The 23,668-nt window shown below is 43.9% G+C and overlaps 1 protein-coding gene across 1 annotated transcript in view; it reads right to left on the bottom strand.

Moving 5' to 3' along the window:
• The window catches only part of NACC2 (NACC family member 2), a 64,118-nt gene that overhangs the window by 11,846 nt on the left and 28,604 nt on the right, over window positions 1-23,668 (bottom strand). The window contains exons 3-4 of the mRNA XM_054998328.1: window positions 13,163-13,268; window positions 12,565-12,662 (exon numbers count right to left, since the gene is read on the bottom strand). Coding sequence (XP_054854303.1) covers window positions 12,565-12,662; window positions 13,163-13,268 — 204 coding nt within the window. The remainder of the gene's footprint in view (window positions 1-12,564; window positions 12,663-13,162; window positions 13,269-23,668) is intronic.

Below are 23,668 nucleotides of genomic sequence, written 5' to 3'. Positions count from 1 at the left end.
GAGATATGATAAAATGGAACAAATTAAACTTATCATGGTTAGGTTGGATTGCCACAGTTAAAATGAATGTGTTGCCTAGAATTATGTTCCTAATGCAAATGATACCAATTGTTAAAGACAAAAAACAATTTGAAAAATGGCAGAGGAAAATATTGGAATTTGTGTGGGCAGGAAAGAAACCTAGAGTAAAAATGAAAGTACTCTGTGACACTAAGGAAAGAGGTGGAATGCAGTTACCTGATCTTCGGCTATAACATGAGGCAATATGTTTAGTATGGCTAAAAGAATGGGTGTCTTTATCCAATCATAAACTGTTAATATTGGAAGGCTACAATAAACTTTTTGGATGGCATGCATATTTGTGGTACGATAAACACAAAATGGACGCAATGTTCCAACACCACTATTTGAGAAGAACTTTGTTTTTAACCTGGCTGAAATATAAAAAATACATTGATCAGGAGAAGCCACTGTGAATTGTACCAGCTGAAGTGATTAACCCGAATTTGGAATACAAAGGAAAAGAATGGCTTACTGTAATGATTCCAAGTAAATGTGTGCATGTGTCTTTAAATGCTTGGTTTGAGCTAGGTGAAGAGTGGGGGTGAGAGAGGGATGAGTGAGCAATATGATTGGTTGATGACTGAGATGGTGGGCGGAGTGAAGGCAGTTTAGACTGACAGTGCAGAGAGAAAGGTTTCAGTCAGAAGAAAGCAGGCCGGCTGTGTGCTGCCGGAGTATACTGAAGTGTTTATGAGAGAAAGATAACCTGTGTGGAACCTGAACTGAGCATGTTTGTGAAAGGACACTCAGTCAGGGAAAGGGAGGCCGGCTGTGGGCTGCCTGAGCAGGTTTCATATTTCTGTGAAAGAGTTAGAGAAAGAGAGGCTGTGTGCTGCCTGAGTATATTGAAGTATTTGTGAGAGAACTATTGAGTCTAGTGAAGTAGGCTAACTGTGTGTGAAGCCTTAGAAGAGATCTGTGTGAATGAGTTTATAGGAAGTAACTTTAAGAACTAAGAACTACTTTTATGAAACCAATACGCTTCTTGAAAAATAAACATTTGTTTTGTTTTGTTATATCCCAGTGTAGCTGTCATTGCTATATCCCATTCATATCCTCAGGGCCACATAGAACCACGAAGGAGCCTGACGCTTAAACACGTTACCAAAGGGGAAATTTGAATAAAATATTTTGGAATAATATATTCCTGGTGGCAGCAAACTACCCAGAGGGTGTAAGGGGAAGATTAAAAGAAAAATCTACCCCAAAGAAAGTACAGGTCATAAAACTTACCTTTAAAGAATTAACAGAAACAGAAGATGAGGAGCTAAAACTCAAAACAAATGAGGAATTGCCATTCAAATACGGCTGGTTACAATATCGACAGATCAAGGATTTATTTGACTCAGATCAAAGGAAGACAGGTTTTAGAACTAAAAATTCAGAGTTAGAAGAACTTTTGTTAGGGGATAATAATAAAGCAATCTCTAAAATGTATAAACTGTTATTAAAGTGGTTTACAGAAGATGAGACAGTCAAGGTTCAAATGATAAAGTGGGCGATAAACTGTAATAATGAAATAAGGCATGGGAGCAACTGTGGAAAAATACCTTAAAAATTTCAACATGTACCAGTATTACAGAGAATGGCTATAAAATGTTATATAGATGGTATTTAACACCGAAAAAATTAGCCATAGCTAATAAACAGCTGTCTAACAAGTGTTGGAAACGTAAGGAGCATGAAGGTTCTCTATTTCATATGTGGTGGACTTGTGGCAAGGCTAGAGATTTTTGGGCTAGAATATGTGCTGAGATGTCTTTAATTCTCCAGTATAATGTTGTTAAAAATCCAGAAATGTTGCTGTTATCTTTACATTTGGAAGACGTTAATAGAAATGATAGGATATTATTGTACTATATGATAACAGCAGCAAGAATATTATATGCACAATACTGGAAGAGAGAAGAAACACCTGAAATTGAAGAATGGATACGAAAACTGTTGTACATGGCTGAAATGGACAAATTAACGAGAAAACTGAGAGATCAAGATCCAAAGGGATTTTTCGAAGACTGGAAGAAAATGAGAAAGTACTTAGAAAGAAAATGGGATGTTAAGGGACAATTGTGGTCTTTTGAAGTATATTAAATAAGACATATATTTTAGATCTTTACCAATAGTAACAGACTAATAATTATAGCGTAGAAATGTGATCAGAAAACGGGGGGGTTGGAGTGCTGTTGGGAGTCAACATTGAAAAGGGGGAGGGGCGGGGGTGGGGAACATATACTTATGGGAACTGAAAAGAAATGTAGGTGCTTTTAATTTGATTGTATGTTAACCCATCCAATAAAAATTTATCCAAAAAAAAGAAAGAAAATTCTCCATTTCTCTGCTGAATCCCAGGCAAATGACCCCTGGGATGCAATGGAGAAATTTCCTCTGTGTGTGTGTGTTTGTGTGAGAATGCTGCCTCTCGGTCCATAGAACAGCTGAGAAGTGGCATTTTGACTCCCCCCCACTCCCCCCCCCCTGGTACATGGTCCTAATGGAGTCAGGTGTCACCATGGTGTGGCCCATTTAATTCTTATCAATATCCACCTAACTGGCTATAGAAATATTTGGCTTTCTCAGCTGCAACCCTGAGACACTGGAAGATCCTTTCAGCAGGTCTGCAAAGTTTGTCTGCCCTGTCCTGCAAGAAAAGAAATGCAAACCACACATACAAAATTGTTTTTGTAGGATTTACACGTCACACAAGAGCTGTGTAATTGTTTCAGAAACCCTACTTCCTACTAAGCCCATGAGACTGAAGGGACCCTCTCCCTTCACATGAATCCAGGCCACAGCTGTGCTCCTCACCACAAGATAACAGAGTTGTACTTACCTGTAACTGCTGTTCATCCAGGTGTTCATGTAGGCACACACAGGGGACTGTGCTGGCATAGGCCAGCCGCTCGGAACAGGATTTTTCAAGCTTTTCGGCTGGGGGGGGGGGTTGCGACCTCCCCTGCGGACCGCTCCGAGTCGGTATTTCCCACCAAAACAGTCACATGGCAAGAGGTCACCCCTGCTTTTCCTTTAGTTCTCCTGCGCCACTGCAAGTCTCCACTTATATAAGTACTGCTGGAGAGTTCACAGCAGGGCAGGAGGGAGGGGAATGTGTGCCTGCACGAAGACCTAGATGAACAGCAGTTACAGGTAAGTGCAACTCTGTTTTCATCTACGGTCTTCAGTGCAGTCCCACATAGGGAGAATTGCAAGCTACTTACGAAGGAGGCGGGGTGATGTTCTCAAGCGAAGAGTGACTATAGAACTGCCTGTCCCATTGCAGTTTCTCTTCATGAGTTGACATCTACTGCGTAGTGTTTCACGAATGTCTTCTCTGATGACCATGTCATGGCTTTACGGATGTCTCCCAATGGGACTCCACGCAAGAAAGCTGAGGATGCCACCTGTCCATTCGTTGAGTGAGCTTTCAGAGTAAACAGACACGGAACCTGTGCCATCTTGTAGCTAAGCCCGATAGCTGACACCATCCATCTAGAAATGGTTTATGAGGACGCAGCCTTCCCTTTATTCTGACCCATATGACACACAAAGAACGCCTGAGTCTTACGAAATGTCTTAGTTCTGTCTACATAAAATAAAACTGCTCTCTTTACATATAGTATATGGAGTGTTTGCTCTTGTGGAGAAGTGAGATTGTGAAAACGTACTGGTAGGGACAAGCCTTGGGAAGCATGAAACTTGGAGACTACTTTAGGTAAAAACTGAAGGCTACTTTGTCTGGGAAGACTTGCAAAAATGGAGGATCCGCCCTTAATGCCTGCAACTCACTCACTCTCCTAGTCAAAGTAATTGACAGGAAGAATGCTACTTTTACTGACAGCAAGGCTATGCTACACATAGTCAGGGACTCAAAGGGTTTAAGCATCAAGCTAGACAATAATAGGGACAGTGACCATTGTGGTACTATCTGCACTGTACTGGAGGGTACAAATTAGACAACCCCTTCAAGAACAACTTTGACAGGACATGGGAAAACACCGACGTCGTCCACAGTGGCGTGACAAGCAGAGATTGCCACCATGTGAACTTTGATAGATGCTGAGGCCAGTCCTGCAGCTTGTAGTGTTACAAGATAATCAAATATATTACTTAGTGAACATGTTTCAGGGACAAGCCCCCTCAATTCAGCCCATAACACAAATCTGTTCCACTTCAGAGTATATGAAGTTCTAGTTGAGGGCTTACAAGCATTCAGGATAATGTTCGCTACTGCTTCTGAGAATTATGCGTTCAATGCTCTATGAACCACGCCATCAGATGTAACCTGCTCAGGTCGTGGTGCCATGTTCGCCCAAAATACAATAAATCTGGCTTCAGAGGAAGGTGCATGTAACGCCCTTTGGCCAAGCTCTTTTTTTTTTTGTAAAAATTTTTTATTGGTGAGTATACCTTTCAGATTTAATACATACATTCACTTAATATCTAATTAACCCTATCCCCCACCCTTTTCCTCCCCCCTCCCTGTCGACTTCCAACAGCTTTCCAACCCTTAACCCCTCTTATTACTTAATGAAATCCCTTACTCTAAGCACATTCTAATTTTTTTCCAGATATTCTATCATATATATCAAATATACTATCAATATAGTATACATCTATCAGTTATACTATCAATATAGTATACATCTTATACCCCTCAATATAGCAGACCAGTATGATATAGTATAATATATAACAAAAATCTTAGTTTAAACATATTCTATTTCTTTTAAACATATATTCTATCAAATATACCGCTATCAATATAATATGTATTATAAAACCCCTACTGTGTGCCATGCCACCAATGTGGCACAGTTACATATAAGACGGGACAGGTTCCAATCAAAGCTATATAATGAGGGAAACCCCAGGAACCTCACATTTGACAAAGATATATCAAACAACTTTAATCACAGATATCCATCTCATTCTATAAGAATACAAATTTAGCTCATACAAAAATACAAATTCAATTCATGTGATAATATGCAATTCATACGATAGCCCACACTATATATGAACACAGCTGAAGTCCATACAATAGGACTAGGCTCGAGACCCGTGTAAGTCCAGTATATAAGTATCAATAAGTAGCTAATGCACCAATAGCGAGTCCCAAGTAGCTGTAATTCCTGTGTAAATTTCAAAACGACTGCTGCCACGCTACGTGTGTAGGAGCCCCGGTCGGGACTCTCAACGAATGGTGCGTAAAATTCAAAGCGGCTGGATCCGCGCTGAAGGTGCCAGAGCCCCCTCTGGGTCTCCCGGCAGATGGCAACGAGCCTGCCAGCTACAAATGCTCGTTTCGGAAACCCTTCTTCTTGGCCACCTTATAATCATAACAGTCAAAAGCTCAGTTTTCCGGTGGGTCAGTCTGTGCCGACACTTTCACTCTTTAATCAACGCTAATTACAAGCAGGTCATACGATAGCCCACACTATATATGAACACAGCTGAAGTCCATACAATAGGACTAGGCTCGAGACCCGTGTAAGTCCAGTATATAAGTATCAATAAGTAGCTAATGCACCAATAGCGAGTCCCAAGTAGCTGTAATTCCTGCTTGTAATTAGCATTGATTAAAGAGTGAAAGTGTCGGCACAGACACTTCACAAGTCCACCACATATGATATAATGATCCTTCATGCTTTCTGCATTTCCAGCATTTGTCCGACATATTGGTATTTCCTAGCACAATTTTCTTTGGTGTTAAATACCATCTGTAAATCATTTTATACACGTTCTCTTTAATGTTCGTACAAGTTGAAATCTTCAATGTGTTTTTCCATAGATGCTCCCACGCCTCCATCGTTTTCTCTTTGTGAAAGTTTATTGCCCACTTCACCATCTGGACTTTTACTGTTTCATCCTCTGTATGCCATTTCAGAAGTAATTTATGGATTTTAGATATTTCTTTCTTGCCTTCTTGTAATAACACTTCCTCCAGCTCCGATTTTTCCAATCTTATACCTCCTCTCAGGCAGTCCGCATTATAAAGATCTCTGATCTGTCTGTAATGGAACCATCCATAACAAGGAGACAATTCTTCTTCTGTCTTTATTCTCAGCTTTGAATATTGTATTTGTGTAATCTCCTTGTACGTTAAGCATTGCTGTTCATTATCAACAGTTCTCAGATCTATTACTTCATACGGAACCACCCATGAAGGAATTCTTTCCTCCATATACGCCTTGTATTTCTTCCAGACCGTGAAGAGGCTTCTTCGAATATGATGATGCAAAAACATGCCAACCGAATATTTTTTTGTGTCCTTCCAAGGCCAGAAGCTTACGGTTTTTTAACATCATCCATTCTTTCAGCCATACCAGACATATTGCTTCATGGTATAACCTTATGTTGGGCAGTTGCAGACCACCTCTTTCCTTTGCATCTTGTAATACCTTCATTTTCACTCGAGGTTTCTTGCCTGCCCACACAAAGTCTGAAATTTTTCTTTGCCATGCCCTTTGGCCAAGCTCTTGAGAGTGTGAAACCAAGGTTGTCGTGGCCAGAACAGGGCTATTCGTACGCGCCTGGTTCAATCTATCCATACCTTGCAGACGGTCCTCTGGACTAAGGGGATCGGAGGGAAAGCGTAAAAAAGGCTGTCGAACCACATTGTCTGAAAAGCATCTCCCTCCTTGCTAACGCCCCCTCTCAAGCAAAACCTCGGTGCCTTCTTGTTCTTTTGAGTGGCAAAGAGGACTATGTCTGAGAACCCCCACCTCTGGAAAATCTGTTCTGCATACTTGTCCGCTAGAACTCACTCGTGGTGAGAGCTCCCTAATCTGTTTAAGTAGTCAGCCTTGGTATTTTGGGAACCTGCAATATGGAGTGCAAACAATGTGATATTTCAAGAAATGGCCCAGTCCCATAATTGAATAGCTTCTCGACACAAGTTCGTCAACGCTGTCCCTCGTTTGTTTATATAAAATACAGTTGTCATGTTGTCTGAAAGCACTTGGACCTTCTTTCCTGACACCATATCTGCAAGCAAGTTGAGTGAATAATTCTAGAATTATTCTAGAAAGTTAACGTGAGCTCCCCTTTCATTCTCTGACCATAGTCCGTTAACAACTACCTCCTCACAATGACCTCCCCAACCTTCCATGGAGGCATCTGAAGTGAGAGTAATCTCATGACTTGGTAACCCAAACGGTATTCCTGTAGACGTTAGCAATATCTGCCCACCACTTCAAAGAACGTCATACCTTTCTGGGTATAGAAAATCTAATCTGTGGCAACTGGCTCTGCGGGTTGAACCATCTGATAAACCACAGCTGTAAAGCTCTCATCCTTACACATGCCAGAGGGACCACAGCCGTAGTTGAGGTAGATAGGCTGAGATAGTACTACTGCTACACACTTAGTAAATGCCCTCGGGGTTGTAGCTAACCTGAAAGGCAATGCTGTGTATTGGAAACTTTCACCTAAAAATTTAAAATGCAGGAAGCATCTATGTTCGTGACAAATGGAAATATGAAAGTAGCCATCTTGTAAGTCCAACACAGCAAACCATGGCCATTTCCATACGGGCAAAAGTTGCGCAAGTTTGGCACAATGAATCGCTTACTGGCTACCCGCTTCATTGTACATCGTCCCGCATCGTGCCACATTGTTTCGCTCCCAGCAGTTCACACTGGCGTCAGAAATCGTGGGGGAGTGGGCAGTGAGTGCCCCCATCATGGTTGATGCTGGGGGCCTTACTGCCCCGTCTCCGCCTTTTTTTTTGGTTTGGAGACTGAGTTTTGCGTAATTTCACAATTTCAATTGGTCAATCTGACGCACATCCCACAAGGTGGCTTGTGGTAGGCCTGCTCTTTTGCCCGCAAATTTTTCTCGAAGGCAATTGGTTGCACTGGTTGGTAGGCGAAAGAGTTACCTGAATGACCTGCCTTTCCTTCCTTGCACGCAAGGAGACCAGCGCCAGATTGCACCAGATCCCTCGCAAGGAGTGGGTGGCTGGAGGGGCTGGCTTCGGTCAGTCATTGTGCTGCTGACTAGAGAAGGGACCGACTCCTGCAGCCTCTTCTTTCCGCACCTCCGAGGAGACCCGCCCACTGGTCCCGCAGGCAGATCAAACCATCGCCCTGGCCTCCTCAAATGACCCCCTCTGCCCGCCACTGCTGCATCTTCCTAACCCAATGGCACCAAACAGCGAGGCAATTTCCCCCCCCCAAACGAAACAGCCCCATTATATAACAAATTCCTCTGCTAGTTTAAAGCCTTGGCCAGGGAAACACTGCAAATACCCTGGTAAATACCTGCTAATCGGAATTTAGACGGTCCAGCGCATGAAGCCCGTGTAAGTACAGCAAATATTTTGGAAAGGGAAAAAGGGGGAGGGAATACAGCTCCCCCCTGCTCCTTGGTCTCAAGCATCCATATTAGGTGCTGCTCTGCTACGATCCCTGTGGCTAAAAAGCCGTGCAAAAGGATCTCCTTCCCACCACCCTCAAAAAGGTACTTTGAAAATGCACGAGGAAGTTCTCTTTCCTCCCCTGCTAGAATTTGTTAAAGGAAGGGGGGGGGTTTGGAATCAAATAGAGATAGGCAGAACTATGCAAACTGCCAGGCACCCACAGTAAATAAACAAAATAAACAAAAAAATTAGGTCATTCACTCCAAAAAAACATCAACTCATAATTGCGTAATTGTGCAAAATCCATCTTTTTTTTTTTTTAAAAAAAAAATTTGTTCGGACTGCCCGCCGGCAAAAGGAAAAGGGGGGCAGGCTTCCACAATGGCGGAACATCCTGAAAAGTTAAGAATCGTCTTCAGAAGTTTCCACCAACTGCGTATAATGCGGAACAACGTGGAATAAACAGAACCGGGATAAGACAGGTATTCTCAGATTCTAGCGGGGGGAGAGCGAAAGTATGCACGAGGTGCACACTATAATTGGGACGTGTGGAAATGGCCCATGTATCTGGGGAAATCATATTAATTACCCAAGGTAGGGGTCACCATCCTGAACTTTGATACCTGTAGGTAATCATTCAGATCCCGCAGGTCCAAAATAGGTCTCTTGCTCCTGTCCTTTTTATCTACCAAAAAGAAACAAGAGTAAAATCCAGTGGGAATATCTGTAGCAGGTACTTTTTGCAAGGCCCCTTTACTCAATAATGCCTCAATTTCCTGTTTTAGCTCAGGGAGTGTATGCATCGGGACCTGATTCAATAAACAAGTAGGAGGCAACATATTAAACTCCAACCGACAACCTTCTTTAATGATGGAAAGAACCCAAATGTCTTCAGTGATAACTTGCCACACATTAAAAAACTGTGATAAACTATTAAGTGTTGACTGGTTGTCTAGTCATACTTGTTCCCTACGACCCTGAGACGGGTCCGTCTGGGATTGCGCTTGATGGTTTGAATTTACCTTTCCCATTGATCTCTTCCTAGGTTGGCCCTGAGACTAGTATTGATACTGCTTCTTGTAGGGTTGGAACCTACATGACCGTTAGTCTCTCCTGGGTTGGTAATTTCTTCTCCCAGGGCTTTGATAGAATGATGTTGAAGCTGATTACTGAAGCAGAATGCCATACAACCTAGCAGTCTGTTGGTCTTTCTTTTTCTTTGATAAGTATTCATCTGTTGCCTCAGAGAACAAAATACTCCTTCAAAGGGCATGTCCTCTATTTTGTTCCTGGTCTCCACGGGCAGAGCCATGGCTCGTAGCCAAGCATGTCTCTGTAGAGTGACAGCCGTATTCAAGCCTTGGTAGCTGTATCCAGGATGTTTCTGCTTATGCTGATTCGTTGCTTCAAGATGATGGTGACATCATCCTGAATCAGCTTTGCCAATGGCCTTTTCTCCTCAGGTAAGTCCCCCATATATGATGCCATCTTTTGCCATAAAAATATTTGATAGCTACTCATGCTGGCCAAGAAGTTGGCCATTTTATAATAATAATAATATGTTTATTGCTTTTCCGGCCGAAGCCATAAGCCATACAAACACCAACAAAATATGAACTGTACACTTGAACATACCCAATTCACACAATCTCTGTGTGAATTGGGTTGGCCATTTTAATAGTGAGAGAAGAGCCCGAATAGAACTTTCTTCCCACTGCGTCCAGATTCTTTCCCTCTTTGTCTGTTGGCGTAAAGAAGCTGCCCTGCCTCTGCCGTGCCTGCAGTTCCTCTGCTATCACGGATGAAGCCCACAGATGGGAGAAAAAGGTAAGGACATTTATCCTTCTTGACCTTATAAAGAGCTTCAACCTTCTTCATTGTAGCTGGAATCGAAGCAGGTTTTTGTTGAAGCTCATCCTTTATTTCAATGAATCTCTCTATCACGGGAAAAGCAACCACCTCAGGTGTGTCAGCATAAATGTGATTCAAGATGTTATCTCTTGCTTTGGGTTGTGGACCTGAGACATGGATATCTAAAGACTTTGCCAGCTGCATCATTTGTTCAGTGTACGGCTTGTCAATGGTTGGGTACTTCCGTTTCGACTCTCCCACCGTCTCCTCCAGTGACAGATCCACTGTGAAGCTACGGTCTGAAGCATGGGACTTGCTTGGAACCAACCTGGAGCACCCAGAACTGAAAAGGGGTATGTAGAATAATAGTCCCAGTCGTGTGGGTAACCCGGAGAAGGAACCCGGAGCAGGTACCACGAAGCTCCCGGGTGGTGATATTGAGTTCTCTCATTGGAAGTTGACTGTTGCCTCCAATGTTCCACTATCTGAAGCTGGTGAGACAGAGTTTGATTTCCTCAATGACAGTGGACATGGAGAAGCCTGCCAACTCGGATCCAGCGAGGGACTCAGAGTGGGTGACGCTGTTCACTGCCGAGCCTTGTGCTTGCTTTTGTCTTTATACTTGCGAGGCTTGGGAATGCTCTTTTCCAGCCCAGCCTGCTTCAAAGACTTAGATCCTCTGCTCCGTGGAGTCAGGAGGTCTCCTTCCACTAATAAGATACTGGCCCTTGACTGCGCTGAGGCTGTCGTCTCTCGGGACCAAGAGCGTGGTCGGCTTCGAGCACTCAGAACCAACGGATCCAATGGCGATCCAGCAGACGTTGGATCCGAGGTCTGCATCTGTTCCGCTACAGTTCCAGCAGTCAGATGTGCAGGGTGCTCTGCCGGGGCAGATTTCTTTGCTGCCAGGCGTGTGGAGCTGGACATTGCTCTTTCCCAAAGCAGAGCTTTAAGTCTTGCTGCATGATCCCCTTGCACTTTGGGGGTAAATAATTGGCAGTGCTTGCAGTGCCTGACCACATGTCCTTCCCCCAAGCATGCCAAACACAGAGAATGGCCGTCCGTCTTTGCCATCTTAGTGCCACAGGTCTCACATTTTTTAAATAGCGATTTGTCTGCCATGACGTCCAATGCCGCTAATCCAACAATATCAACACTAACTATGTACAAGACTAACTATATTCACACTAGAACTATGACTAACTATAACTATAACTACAAACTCTTTTTTTTAGCTAACGATAACAAGAAAAAAACCTTTGCGCAAAACAAGCCTGAAGAAAAGAAGCATCTGTTCTCTACGGTGGCAAAAAACAGAAGGAAAAACAGGGGTGATCTCTTGCCATGTGACCATTTTGGTGGGAAATACTGGCTCAGAGCGGCCCGCGGGAGGGTCCCCCCCCCCCGAATAGCCTAAAAGCTTGAAGAATCCTGTTCCAAGCGGCTGGCCTGTGCGACACGATCCCTTGTGTGGGACTGCACTGAAGACTGTAAATGGACATTTTGTTATCTCATCCTTCAGGATGATTAGGACAGATCTGGCCCCAGGCTCAACTCCATGAAATTATCTTCCCTAAGAGGCCAGAAGCACCTGCAAGTAGGAAAGATTATTCATGCTATTGGACTGAATTGACCAATTGGAAGGGACTTTTGTGGCTGTATATTATACTGTCTCTTATATGAGAGTGACTATTGATACTCTAGACTGGATTTTTGTATATCTTTTGTAGGTGAATCTATTTATTGTGTATATTTATTAATAGCACTTGTACTTTTGCACCTTTTGATAAAAATGCAAAAATATTTTCATAAGGTTTCACATTACTGTATTACTTTACCTCTCGGTTGGTGGTTACCTTCTCTGGTTGTGCATTGGATCCGAGGGAGCCTCTTTTTTGGGTGTATCTTGCCTGATACATCAGCATTTTCATAAATGGATGCCACAACATTCCTCAGCAAATGATGGTTCAGACTGAGTAATTTGTTGTGGGTACATGCAAAGTGGTACAGAAGGAGGAAATGTGGCTGTCACTGTCGTGTGTGTGTGTGCGCGCTGGGGCTGACTGCAGTCCTCTCAGAAGACCAAACCCACAGGGGGGGGGGATGCACAGCAGCCTCACCAGTGTCTCAGCGAATGTCCAGTTCTTAGACTGGAGGTTTGAACTTGGGGGGGGGGGGGAAGAGGCAGTCTACTCATTAAAATCTTAAATATCTTTTTGGGAGGAATATTTAAATGAAAGGTTTTTCCCAAAAGAAGAAGAGAAACCCAACACCACCTTCCTTCCACTTACGTTTCACCGCGTTGAGCACCCTGCTGTCCAGGGGCTTCCTGCTGGGGTCACTGGTGGAAGACCGGATCCCTGTTCCACAGCTGTTGGCCAGGGTGTTCCTGTTCCAAGAACAAGCAGGAGGCAAAAGCTGAAGAGCACACTCGCAAAAACCACTCACACCCATTGGCACTCTGGACTGGGCAACCCACCAGTATAGGCCTCTCTCTTCAGGACCCACATAAGGGCTCAAAATGGTGCTGGTTAAAAACCATTTACAGGGGCAAGCAGAAGGATACTGGTCTGTTTAAGACGTTGGCAACCGAACAAGGGAAGAAGCCTGGGCAACGGAAGGAACAGCTGCCTCCGGACACAGGCCAAGGCGGGACCAGACCGGCACCCAGGAGACCAGGAGACTGCAGACGTCTTCACCCCGCAGCCTGGCTGACGCCCACCGCCTACTGAGCACCTCTGGAGGCAACCTCCAGCTGAACGCCCTGGGCTCTCTTGTGGGCCAACAGGTGCTGCTTTGGCAGCTGGAGACGGGTCAGCAATGGATTTGTTTGTAACACAGACACAGACTGGCTGACGGAACATGAGAAAGAAAAGCACTTCATTAGACCTGTCAAAGAATGTTGCCAGTAGGCGCCGCAGAAGAACTTTGTGTTTCACACCTGCACACAAATGACAGTTCATCAGTTGCCCTCTGGTGATGTAAACACTGGAACCTAGGAGAGAAAGAGAGAGGCTCAGAATTCACACCTGGACCAGTTTTTTACCGTGTGGGACCTGTCCTGGGGGTGTGCCACGTGGCTCAGTCTTGCACACCATGCTATTCAATTTTTACATGAAGTCCCCAGGAGAAACCATTCGTCATTTTGGAACAGTGTGTTCTCAATGTGGTGATGACACCAAGCTCGATATTTCTTTATGCAAACTGCCTGGTGACGTAGTCAAGACTCTGAAGCAGTGTCTGACTACTGTAGTTAAATGGCTAAGGGAAACAAGCGGAGACTGAATCCTGACAAGACTGAGGTCTTGCTGGCTAGCAAGGCCAAGGTCCCGAAAGGCATGGAGCTCCCCAGTTTTGATGGAGTCCAGCTTAGTCTCACAGACCTGGTTAAGAGTCTACAGGTGATATTCAAGCCAGCTTTATTGCTGGAGAAGCAAGGTGATGTAGCTGCCAAAAATGGTATTCTACCAACTCCACCCATCTTGACCCCACTCCCTTGGCCCTGTGGATCCAGGCTGCCAACATATCACTCATATATAAAGGATTTGTCACTTTCTTGTTCCAAAAAAGTGAAGTCAATAGGGGGAGTCCAGGATTTATATATCTTTTTAATTCATATTGTGAGGCAGTAAACAAGTTTTACTCCAGAGGCAGTAGACCTCTGAATCTGGGGGCTAGGAGCCAACGTTGGGGAAGGCCTTTCCAATATGCTCTGTTTGTTTACCCTCCAGGGCAACAGGACGCTAGACTAGATGGACCCTCACAGATCTCGTCCAGAAGACCATACCGTTGAGTTGCAACCAACTCGTGGCAATACCGTCCACAGGGCATTCCAGGCAAGCTACAAGCAGAAGTGGTCGCCTGCTGCCTTTCTATGCATAGCAACCACAGTCTTCTTTGATAGTCCCCCGCCCAAATAAGAACCAGAGCCAACCCTGCTTAGCTCCCAAGCTCTAATGATTCCGAGCTAAGCTGGACTGATCTAGCACAGCTATCCATACAAGTTTGGATATGACCCTGCTGATCTATAAGCAGACCTGACTAGCAGCATAGTTTGGCATCCGTTATTTCTAACTTTATTAAGCTATTAAGTGCATTGCAATAGTCTCATTGAGAGATCGCTCAGCATGAGTAATAATACCCAAGCGGCTGAATCTGTTGAAACTGGTGGCACCTGTTTAGAGGCTGCATTAGCTCACCCAGGAAAGATGAAAAGGACTGATCTGATGTTATTATTTTGAACGATGTCAATTACCTGGGACTCTATTCTTGCACTATGATCCTTCAGTTTCGTTTGCAGATTTTTTCTCTATCAGTTCTCCATGTTTACTCAAACTTTCTTCCATATCTTTTTACTCATTAATCAGTAAAGATTTTAGCAATGCCAGTAATTTTCTCTGAGGAAACCTTACCTTCCTTGGATTCTTTAGAAACTTTTCTTGGAGCCACAGAAAAATTGAGATTAAGACTAAAAATTGTGATTAATCACAATTTTTCTACTCTAACCTAGCAAAATAATTTATTGAGCTAAAAATTAACTTTACAAATTATCCTCTAGATTTTAGTCTTATAATCTCTACCTGCTCAAAATTTAGCCCCTCCCCCAAGTTCATTCATCATCTCTCCAAGTCATAACATAGACTCTTCACAGGTGCTCCAAATCCCAAACTGCCGCCTTCCAACAGATACACAAGAGCAACCTCTTCCAGTTTGCACAGTCCAAGTTCCACACAGGGAGAGTCCCTAAATCAAAAGGGGTGAAGAAAGCAATGAATGAGGGAAGAAACCACTGAGGTTAAATTTCTAATAGAGAGGATCTCAAAATCAAAAAGAATGGGAAAAGCAAACCAAAACCAGCTAACTCACAAAACTAACTCAGGCCATTGGCCTCTGCTGTCAGATACGCCGTTATGGATTTCTTGCTGCAGTGTGTAGTGTACCTCTGAGAACATGCAGAGGGAACCCGTTTTGCTGACTGGTTGCTAGCTGCTTATCTTGCAGGTGTTTTGGTTACCGTTTCCTGGACGGCCTGTGAATGTGGCCTTGAAGTTCCAGCAGAGCTCATCCTTTCCCTCCTCCCCTCTCTCCTGGCTCCTTGACTCAGCAGGCCAAAATCCCAACGGACTTTCTTTCCCATTGGGGGCGGGGAGTTTGCCCTATAACTAACCTTCCTTTGCTACCTGTCTGACCCTCTTCATACTGGTATTCTTCTTTAATAAAGTAACTTTAACTCATACACCTGAGTGATGCAGTGAAGTGCTTGGGGGAAATACCGGGCAAGACCTGACTCTCAAATGGCTCTTGTAGACTTGAATGGGTTCAAATGGACTAGGCAGCAGACGACGCTGTTCCTATGAGCCCTCTTCTTCCCTCCTCCTGAGGGGTAATGGGGCTTCCCCAACTATACCCGTGAGCCCCAGAAGGGAGCTGGCTGGCACTCCCTCTGGCTGGGATATCCCAGGCTGCTGCCCTCCATCTGTCAGCACATTCACAGGGTCCCAGTGAATTTCCATAGGTCAGAATGGCCTCGTTGGGCCCACGCAGCAGGCAGTGAGGTCCCTCCTACCTCTTGCCATGAGGCGCCGTTAAGCTGATCGATCACGCCAGCATTGGAGCAAAGTGAGACCATCACACATAACAGATGGCTGTTACAGCAACAAGCTTGTTGCCTCCAGCAGGAAAATGCCTTTCAGAACTCTTTGCTGCTACAGCCAACAATCCAGTAACTAACTTTGCCTGCGAGTTCCCTTCCCTCTTGTCTCCAGCAAACCCCGACCATGGTGAGGTGCAGCCCATCATTTCCCTCTTCCTTGGGGTTAGGGTTGCCAGCCTCCCCTACCTTGAAAGCAGGGAATGGGGGGGAGGGGGAGGCCCCAATCTGTGCTGCTCACAGGTGCGCAAAGTGGGAGCTCCAAAGGCCCAGTGGCAGCACTTTCGGAATAAAACTGGAAACAATGCTGTCTCTTTGGGGCCAAATCTTCTGAAGCATAGTGGTTAAGTGCAGTCTGCTGGTTCAAATCCCACTCCTGCCATGAGCTCTGCAGGCAGCCTTGGGTGAGCCCCTCCTCTCAGCCCACCTCCCCAGCTGCATTGTGGGGGTAATGATAACACTGACTTTGTTCTCCACTCTGCGTGGGGCACTCATCTGTCTAGAAGGGAAGTATATAAATGCACAGTGTTGTTGTTTTACACCAGAATGCTGCTGCTGGGGCCACGGGGGTGCGTGCATGTGCCTGTTCACTGGATGTCCCAGAGCTCCCAGTTTCTCTCTCTCCTCCTCCTCCCTCATTGGCCAGGCAAGGGGGGGCAGGGGGTGAAAAGTAGGGGCAAGGGATTCCCCACCCCCACTGAGGGGCTGGCATCCCTACTTTTGGTCCACCTAGCTCCATATCCACGCTGTTGGATAAGGTTTTATGGGTTTAAATTGTATTTTTTTACTTTCTACTGTATTATTAATTTTATACTGCATTTATTGTTATTGTAATCTAACAGTGTTGCCCGTTCATGGGGAGGGCGGGTTAGAAATTTAATAAATTAAATTGAATACTTTGTCTACCCAGCCAGATCTTGCCCTTTTCTGCTCTTCCTTCTCTCCCTCTTTCTCATATTTGTCCTGATGGGGGACTTAGAACCTTTGTTAATATTATGTGCAGAAGGGGGCCAAACTTAATATTTTCCATGATATATCAACATAGTAAAGGGGTGCAATTTCTGCCATTCACCCTTTATATGCATGGATTATAAATGTGGGACGGAAGTTCAAACCCCCTCTCCCTCCCTCCAAAGATTAGAAATTATTTAATTACATTCAAGCTTTTTAAGCAGTCGGTTGTTGTTACTAGGGGCGTGCACCATTTTTTTCCTGGTAAATCTGGATTTGGTATACTGGGGTACCAGAGAATTCTGAATTCTGGGAAGACTGAGCTGATTGCATTGGTTGGACATCAAATATCCTTTTTTAAATGATACTTTGCTATTATAGGCATTAAACCTTCATGTTATATGACAAATGATGTAACCTTTTCCAAAAATATCTAAGCAAAATCAATCCCTGTGGTCCCAGAACCTCTCAACCAGCACCACTACACACATCCTTTTCTCTTTGCCTTTGTACTAGGTAAAGGTGCAAGGGTCCACTGAAATAGAGTTCTTAGTGATTTATTCACTAAAGATTTAGTGTGACATGAAACTTGTGAACGAGAGCCCGCTTCATCAGATATAAGAAGCGTATCCTATTTTATATTCACGTGTATGTGTGCATGCATGTGTGTGTGAATATAAAGTTACAAAATTAGACATATATCTAAAGATGAAAATATTGAGACGCGCAGGCTATGCAAACTAAGTAAATATATACTGGGAATCCCCAAAAGCTCATACAGAGAGAACAGGGAAGTTTCCAAAAGGAAGGCAATTTTGTCAGGAATGGCTTGGCTGGGAAAAGGTGAGGGAAACTGCTGCTGCTGCTTCTACACAATTATAAAGGCTGCCTTCTCGGAAGACTTTACTTTCACTGAAAGGGCATGCGGGGGGTGGGGTGGGGGGTGGGGGGTGGGATAACGTTTGCCAGGATGTTCCAATTCCCCTCAAAATTTTGAAACCGATAGACCTTCGTCTACCAGACTTGAAAGTGTACTATGCATCCTCCTGTCTAGTGTGGATGAAGGAATGGATGCTTTTGAGAAATGAGAGACTCCTGACACGGGAAGGTCATGACCTGAGATTTGGATGGCATACCTATTTGTGGTATGACAAAGTAAAGGTCAGACTTTAAAAATCATTATATCAGGAGAGCCATTTTGAGACTCTGGAACAAATATAAACTGAGACTAACACAGAAGACCCCCACTTTGGATTTCAACACAGGAAGCGTTTTATAGAAGAGAGACAGGGATGGTTGGCTTAAGGAGATTTACTAGAGTTCTCACAGGGAGATTGCAAATTGAAGACAAGGGAGAATTTAATAGCTTAAGGTTATAAATGTCAACGGTTTTCCTATGCTCAACTTTTAGAAAGATTCAAATTAGATAAAAAATTATGGTATGGTAAAATGGGCTAAAAATTTTGGGTGTAATATAATGATGGATCAGTGGGAAAATATGTGGATAAAGGGGCTTACATTTACTTTGACTTAAAGAAAATTTTTATAAAATGATGTATCGCTGGTATATGCCTCCTGACAAATTCACTAAAATGAGTAAAGGTATGTCGAATAAATGTTGGAAATGTGAGAAACAAGAAGGAATATTCTATCAGCTCTGGTGGACTTGCCGTAAGGCTAGAAAATTCTGGATTTGAATCCATATGATAATACAAAACATTTTAAAGACTACTATACATTTTAAGCCAGGAGCCTTTTTGTTGGGATTAATGGACAAACAGTTGGAAAATCAGCATGGGGTTTTATTTTTGTATATGACTATAGCAGCTAATAACAACAACAACAACATTCAATTTATATACTGCCCTTCAGGATGACAACACCCACTAAGAGCGGTTTACAAAGTATGTCGTTATTATCCCCACAACAAAACACCCTGTGACGTGGGTGGGGCTGAGAGAGCTCCGAGAGTGCCATGACTGACCGAAGGTCACCCAGCTGGCTTCAAGTGGAGGAGTGAGGAATCAAACCCGGTTCTCCAGATTAGAATCCCGTGCTCTTCACCTCTACACCAAACTGGCTCTTTTATAAGGCTTTTTATATGTGCAAAAATGGAAAAGCACAGAATTGCCTTCAACTAAAGACTGGATTATGAAAATGACAGAGCTAGCGGAGATGGCTAAACTTGCAGCTTTGATCAGAGATAACATTGTCTACTTTTTTGGAATCCCCTTATTGACTTTCTGCGTGAAACAAGGAAAAATGATTTGATGATTTGTGGCTTTGATTTTTAAGAAGATAAATCTGGGAAAAAACAAATAGAAGGGAGGCAGTAGCAGAAAAGTTTTGAGAAATTAAATTTTAAGTACGATGTTTGTTAAAAAAGATGTGTTGTAGAGAAGAACGGAAATGAAATACGTATTATTGTTTTCTTTTATTTCTAAGTTCTGTATTTTATTCTTTTTATCCTTTTCTTTATTTTTGCTTTCTACTCTTTTTATTGGGTTTTTAATTCTATGAATAAAATAAAAAAATAATTACATTTTTTTTGAAACTGAGATTCCCACCGTCAGCCTGAAGATGGCAGCCAATTTCAGACTCCTAGCTTTATTTTCCGAGAAATTTTGCTTGCTCCAGATGGACAAATAGACAGATGAACAGACACACAGATCTTTTAATTCTTATAGATTCATGATAATGAACCAAGTGATTTGTTTTGTTATGATATTTGGTCTAGATCAGAGTCATGCGGGGCGGGCGGCTGGAACCTTTGTCCAGGGGCCCTTGATAGCTTTCCGTAGCCCCGTCTCTGGTTGTTACAAATCTTCAACTGTCCCGATACCATTGCTGCCAACTTGACCACTTACTCTTTCTCCACAGTATCCATCAGCCTGTCTAGACAGTGTGTGATGTCTGCAACCTTCACACCAGGCAGGTAAGTCATGATGTCCTCACAACAGTCATCCCTGCCCCTGCTCTCTAAACTTCTAAAGTTTGAATCACTGGCTACCAAAAGCCCAGCTCTCCTCAACAAAGTAATCTGCTCATAATCCTAGGGGGAAAAAAACAGGTTTGCACTTACCTGAAACTGTTGTTCATTGAGGTCTTCTGTGCAGGCACAGGTGGGACTGCGCATGTGCAGGCTTGCCAACTGGACAGATTGTACAGCTTTTCTCTCCTCTAGAGAGGGCATTCACCTCCTAGAGTGCCTGCGTGGCGATTTCCTACCAAAAACGCCCATGTTTTGGGGAAGTGCACCCCCTGACCCTCAGTTTCTTCTCTGCTGCCAGACTCTCCGTGTGAGAAGTGAAGAGTATATAGCAGGGCAGGAGGGTGGGTATGTGTGCCTGTACAGAAGACATCAATGAACAACAGTTACAGGTAAGTGCAACCCTGTTTTCATGGTCAGTCTTCTGTGCAGTTTAGCAACCTGTTATCAGGAGAAGGGTTGACTCTTCACTGAAACAAGACTTGCCAAACTGCTTCTTTTGATGAGCATCCAGGGCATAGTGCTTCACAACAGTATCAGTGGATGTCTTATTGCAACTTGCATATCACATGATTGCACAACTTGCGTATCACACCTTAAAAGTGCTGTCGATGTCGCTTGAGACCTGGTGGTATGTCTATGGATTTCCAATGGACAAGACACAGAATTTACATGACATAAATTGATGATTTATATCACTCAACTCCCAAGTGTGCAAAAAATTGTCCTTTTCCATTTCTTAGGTCCTGCATAACAAGTGAACAGATGGGCACCTGTTCTAACTGTGCTGTATTATCTAAATAGAACAAAAGGGCCTTCTGACATCCAGTGTATGAAGTCCCCTGAAGGAGATGATAGGAAGAGCACCAGTAGTATCATCTCTTGCAGGCGTTATTTCATAGAAAAAGAGCTGGAGGAAATCATTAGCACAACTCATTAGCATATGCCACGCCCCTTAACATCACCAGAAGTGTGTCATTAGCATAACTGATTTGCATATGCCACACCCCCTGACATCACCTATCCTGGCTGTTTTGGACCCAATCCTTGCCATTCAGGGCCAAAGTTGGGCCCAAAATGGCAAAAAGGGGGCTCGGGCCGCTGCTGAGTAGGACAGTGATCCATCACCTGTCAGAGGCCCAAACCGGGCTGTTTTGGTCCCAATCCAGGCTGAAATGGGGCCCAAAATGGCTGAGGGTCAGATGGCCAGGGCCACCTAACATGTGACCTCTTTGGGGAACTGCCGGAACTGCGTTCCTGTGCGTTCCCCCTCGAAATGAGCCCTGGTCTCTTGTATCATGTAGAATTTGGAAACCTTTTAGGAAGAAACTCAAGGCTTGGCCTGAGGAATATTTTCTCCTGGTATGTTTCAAGGAATGGCGGGTCCATTCTCAGAGCTGCTAGCTCACTCACTGTTTAGTTGGCATAATCACCACTACAAGTTACCTTGCAAGGCAACATTTTCAATGGTCATTTGGCTGAAGGCTTGAAAGGTTTCTACATCCGCTTGGTGACCACTGTGGTACTATTTAAGTATTTGGTGGACATGTTACTGAATTCCTACAGGGACAGTGGGCATGTAATGTAAAAAATACAGTTTTCTGTCCACTGTGGAGTGGGAGGCAGAAATAGCTGCCCTGTGAACCTAACAGAGGTGTTGGATAAGCCTTCCCTTTGGGGAAGCCACAAGGTATTCTAATATGGTAGACAGGGCACAAGTATAAGGAGTAATTCCTGTAGCTCCTGCCCAAGTTTTAAGCCTAGACCATTCCCCAGTAAGACTAGTTTGCATTGAGTGTAAGTTCTATTACCTCGTCAGGCAGGTCAACTAGTCTTGTTGTCAGATTCAGTCTGGGAACATCACAGTACTTGATTCCTTCATAAGAAAGGAGATCCAATACTTAGGGAAGCAGAAGATATTGGCCTTGGCCCTCTCCAGCAGTTGATGAAATCATGATGCAGTGGTAAGAAAGGTGCTATTACAATACATGTGGTCTGGTCTGCTTGCATTTTCTCCACCATCGATAACAGTGGAATAGGTGTAAATGCATAAATCGGTGTCCTGACCAACTGATCCGGAAGGGTTATCCCTAGGAAGGCTGTGTCCCACCCCATTCTGCAGTAGGACATGGAAGCCATGCTGCTGTTGTTTTTTCAAGTGAAGAGGTTTAGCTCTGAGAATCCCCACCATATGTGGTTATCGGTACACTTTTGTTCCCTAACCTATCCGCAAGGGAGAAGTACATATCGAACCACCCTTAGTTTCAAACATAGGTGTGGAGCTTTCTTTCTTCCCATAGTGATTTGCCATGACTTTGAAGTTCTGGCAATATATCCCCCCGTCTTCTAACGAAGCATTGAGGTGATAGAAGTTTCCATTGGCCCAGGGCCAAGTTCAATTCCTTTGAAAAGATAAAAGTCAGAAAGCCACCAGTTCAGTGACTTACGGTTAATCTAGGTTATAAAAAGACAGGAACCAAAGTTGTAGCCGTCCCATATGCATTTCTGCCCATGAAGTGGCTGCTGTAGTCTCTGCCATCTGGTCTAATCATGCCTGGTTCTAATGCTGACTGAAATCTCCATTCGGAGGGGATATCTCATAACTGTATCCTTCCAGCCCTCTCCAAGGGTACAAGTGCTTCCATTGCTCAACGTCTAAAACAGCCCTTATGAATTGTACCCTTTGCTGGGTTCAAGAGCTACTTGTTAAAGTTATTAATGAAGCCCAAACGTTGACATGTCCTGACCATCAAACTAATATAAGCCTGAAAGGCCTGTCTAGAATTTGCAGTGGTTAGCCCACCATCTAGATAAATATGGATGGAACATCCTGAGTTCTCAGAAATGCCACTATATTTAGTGAATACACTGGGGTTCGTTGCCAAACGAAAGGGTAAGACTTGATATTAATAGATCTTATCTCCGAACTGAAATCTCAAGGATTTCCTGTAATCCTCATGAATTGAGACATGAAACATGCATTCTAGGGTCAAGTGCTGAAAACCAGAGGCTAGATGGCCACCTGACAGCAATGCTGATTCTGTGAACCTGGGCAGATCATGAGTGGGAGGGCAGAATGGGTTACATCAGTGCTTAGTTCTCGTGGCCCTTCTTACATGCCCAGGGGGGTGCCAATCACCACCTTGGGGTCAGGTGGCAAATTTCCACAGGCCAGTTTGGCTAGGGATCCTGGAGGTGTTTTGCCATCTTCTGCGCATGAAGCAGGCATAACTAGGGCAATCAGGGGAGAGGTAGTTGTGAATTTCCGCATTGTGCAGGGGGTTGGTCTAGATGACCCTAAAGTTCCAACCCTATGATTCTAACTGTAGAATCTGGGGGAATTACCATCCTGAACTTGCACACACTGATAGACTTGTTTAAATCTCAAGTGTAATATGGGTCTTCTTTCCCATCTCCTTAAGGAAAAATTCTTGAATAGAATCCTAGTCCTGATTCTGATTCTGATACTTCTTGTACCGCTCCTTTTCTGATTAGTGTTAGCAGCTCCAACACTAGTTGTGGTGATGCGCGCATTTCCTTACTAGGAAATAAAATCAGAGACAGGAAAAACTCAGTCTTATAACCATTGGAAATTATTTCCAAGGCCTAAACATCAGTAGAGATAGACTCTCATTTGCAAGTGTGTTCAATGAGTCTGTTTCCAACCATTGTGGCACCTTATCCTAGTCAGAGTTGTTTCTGACTCTGCAGCACATCTCTGGCCTCGGAAGCCGGGTTCCCATTGCTAGTGGTCATGTGAGTTTGTGTATCTCTGATATTGCCCCGATCAGTCATGGTAGACCAA

This window comes from Eublepharis macularius, chromosome 14 (genome assembly GCF_028583425.1).
Source record: "Eublepharis macularius isolate TG4126 chromosome 14, MPM_Emac_v1.0, whole genome shotgun sequence".
Taxonomy (NCBI): Eukaryota; Metazoa; Chordata; class Lepidosauria; order Squamata; family Eublepharidae; genus Eublepharis; species Eublepharis macularius.
This window is presented reverse-complemented; position numbering and strand designations above follow the sequence as displayed.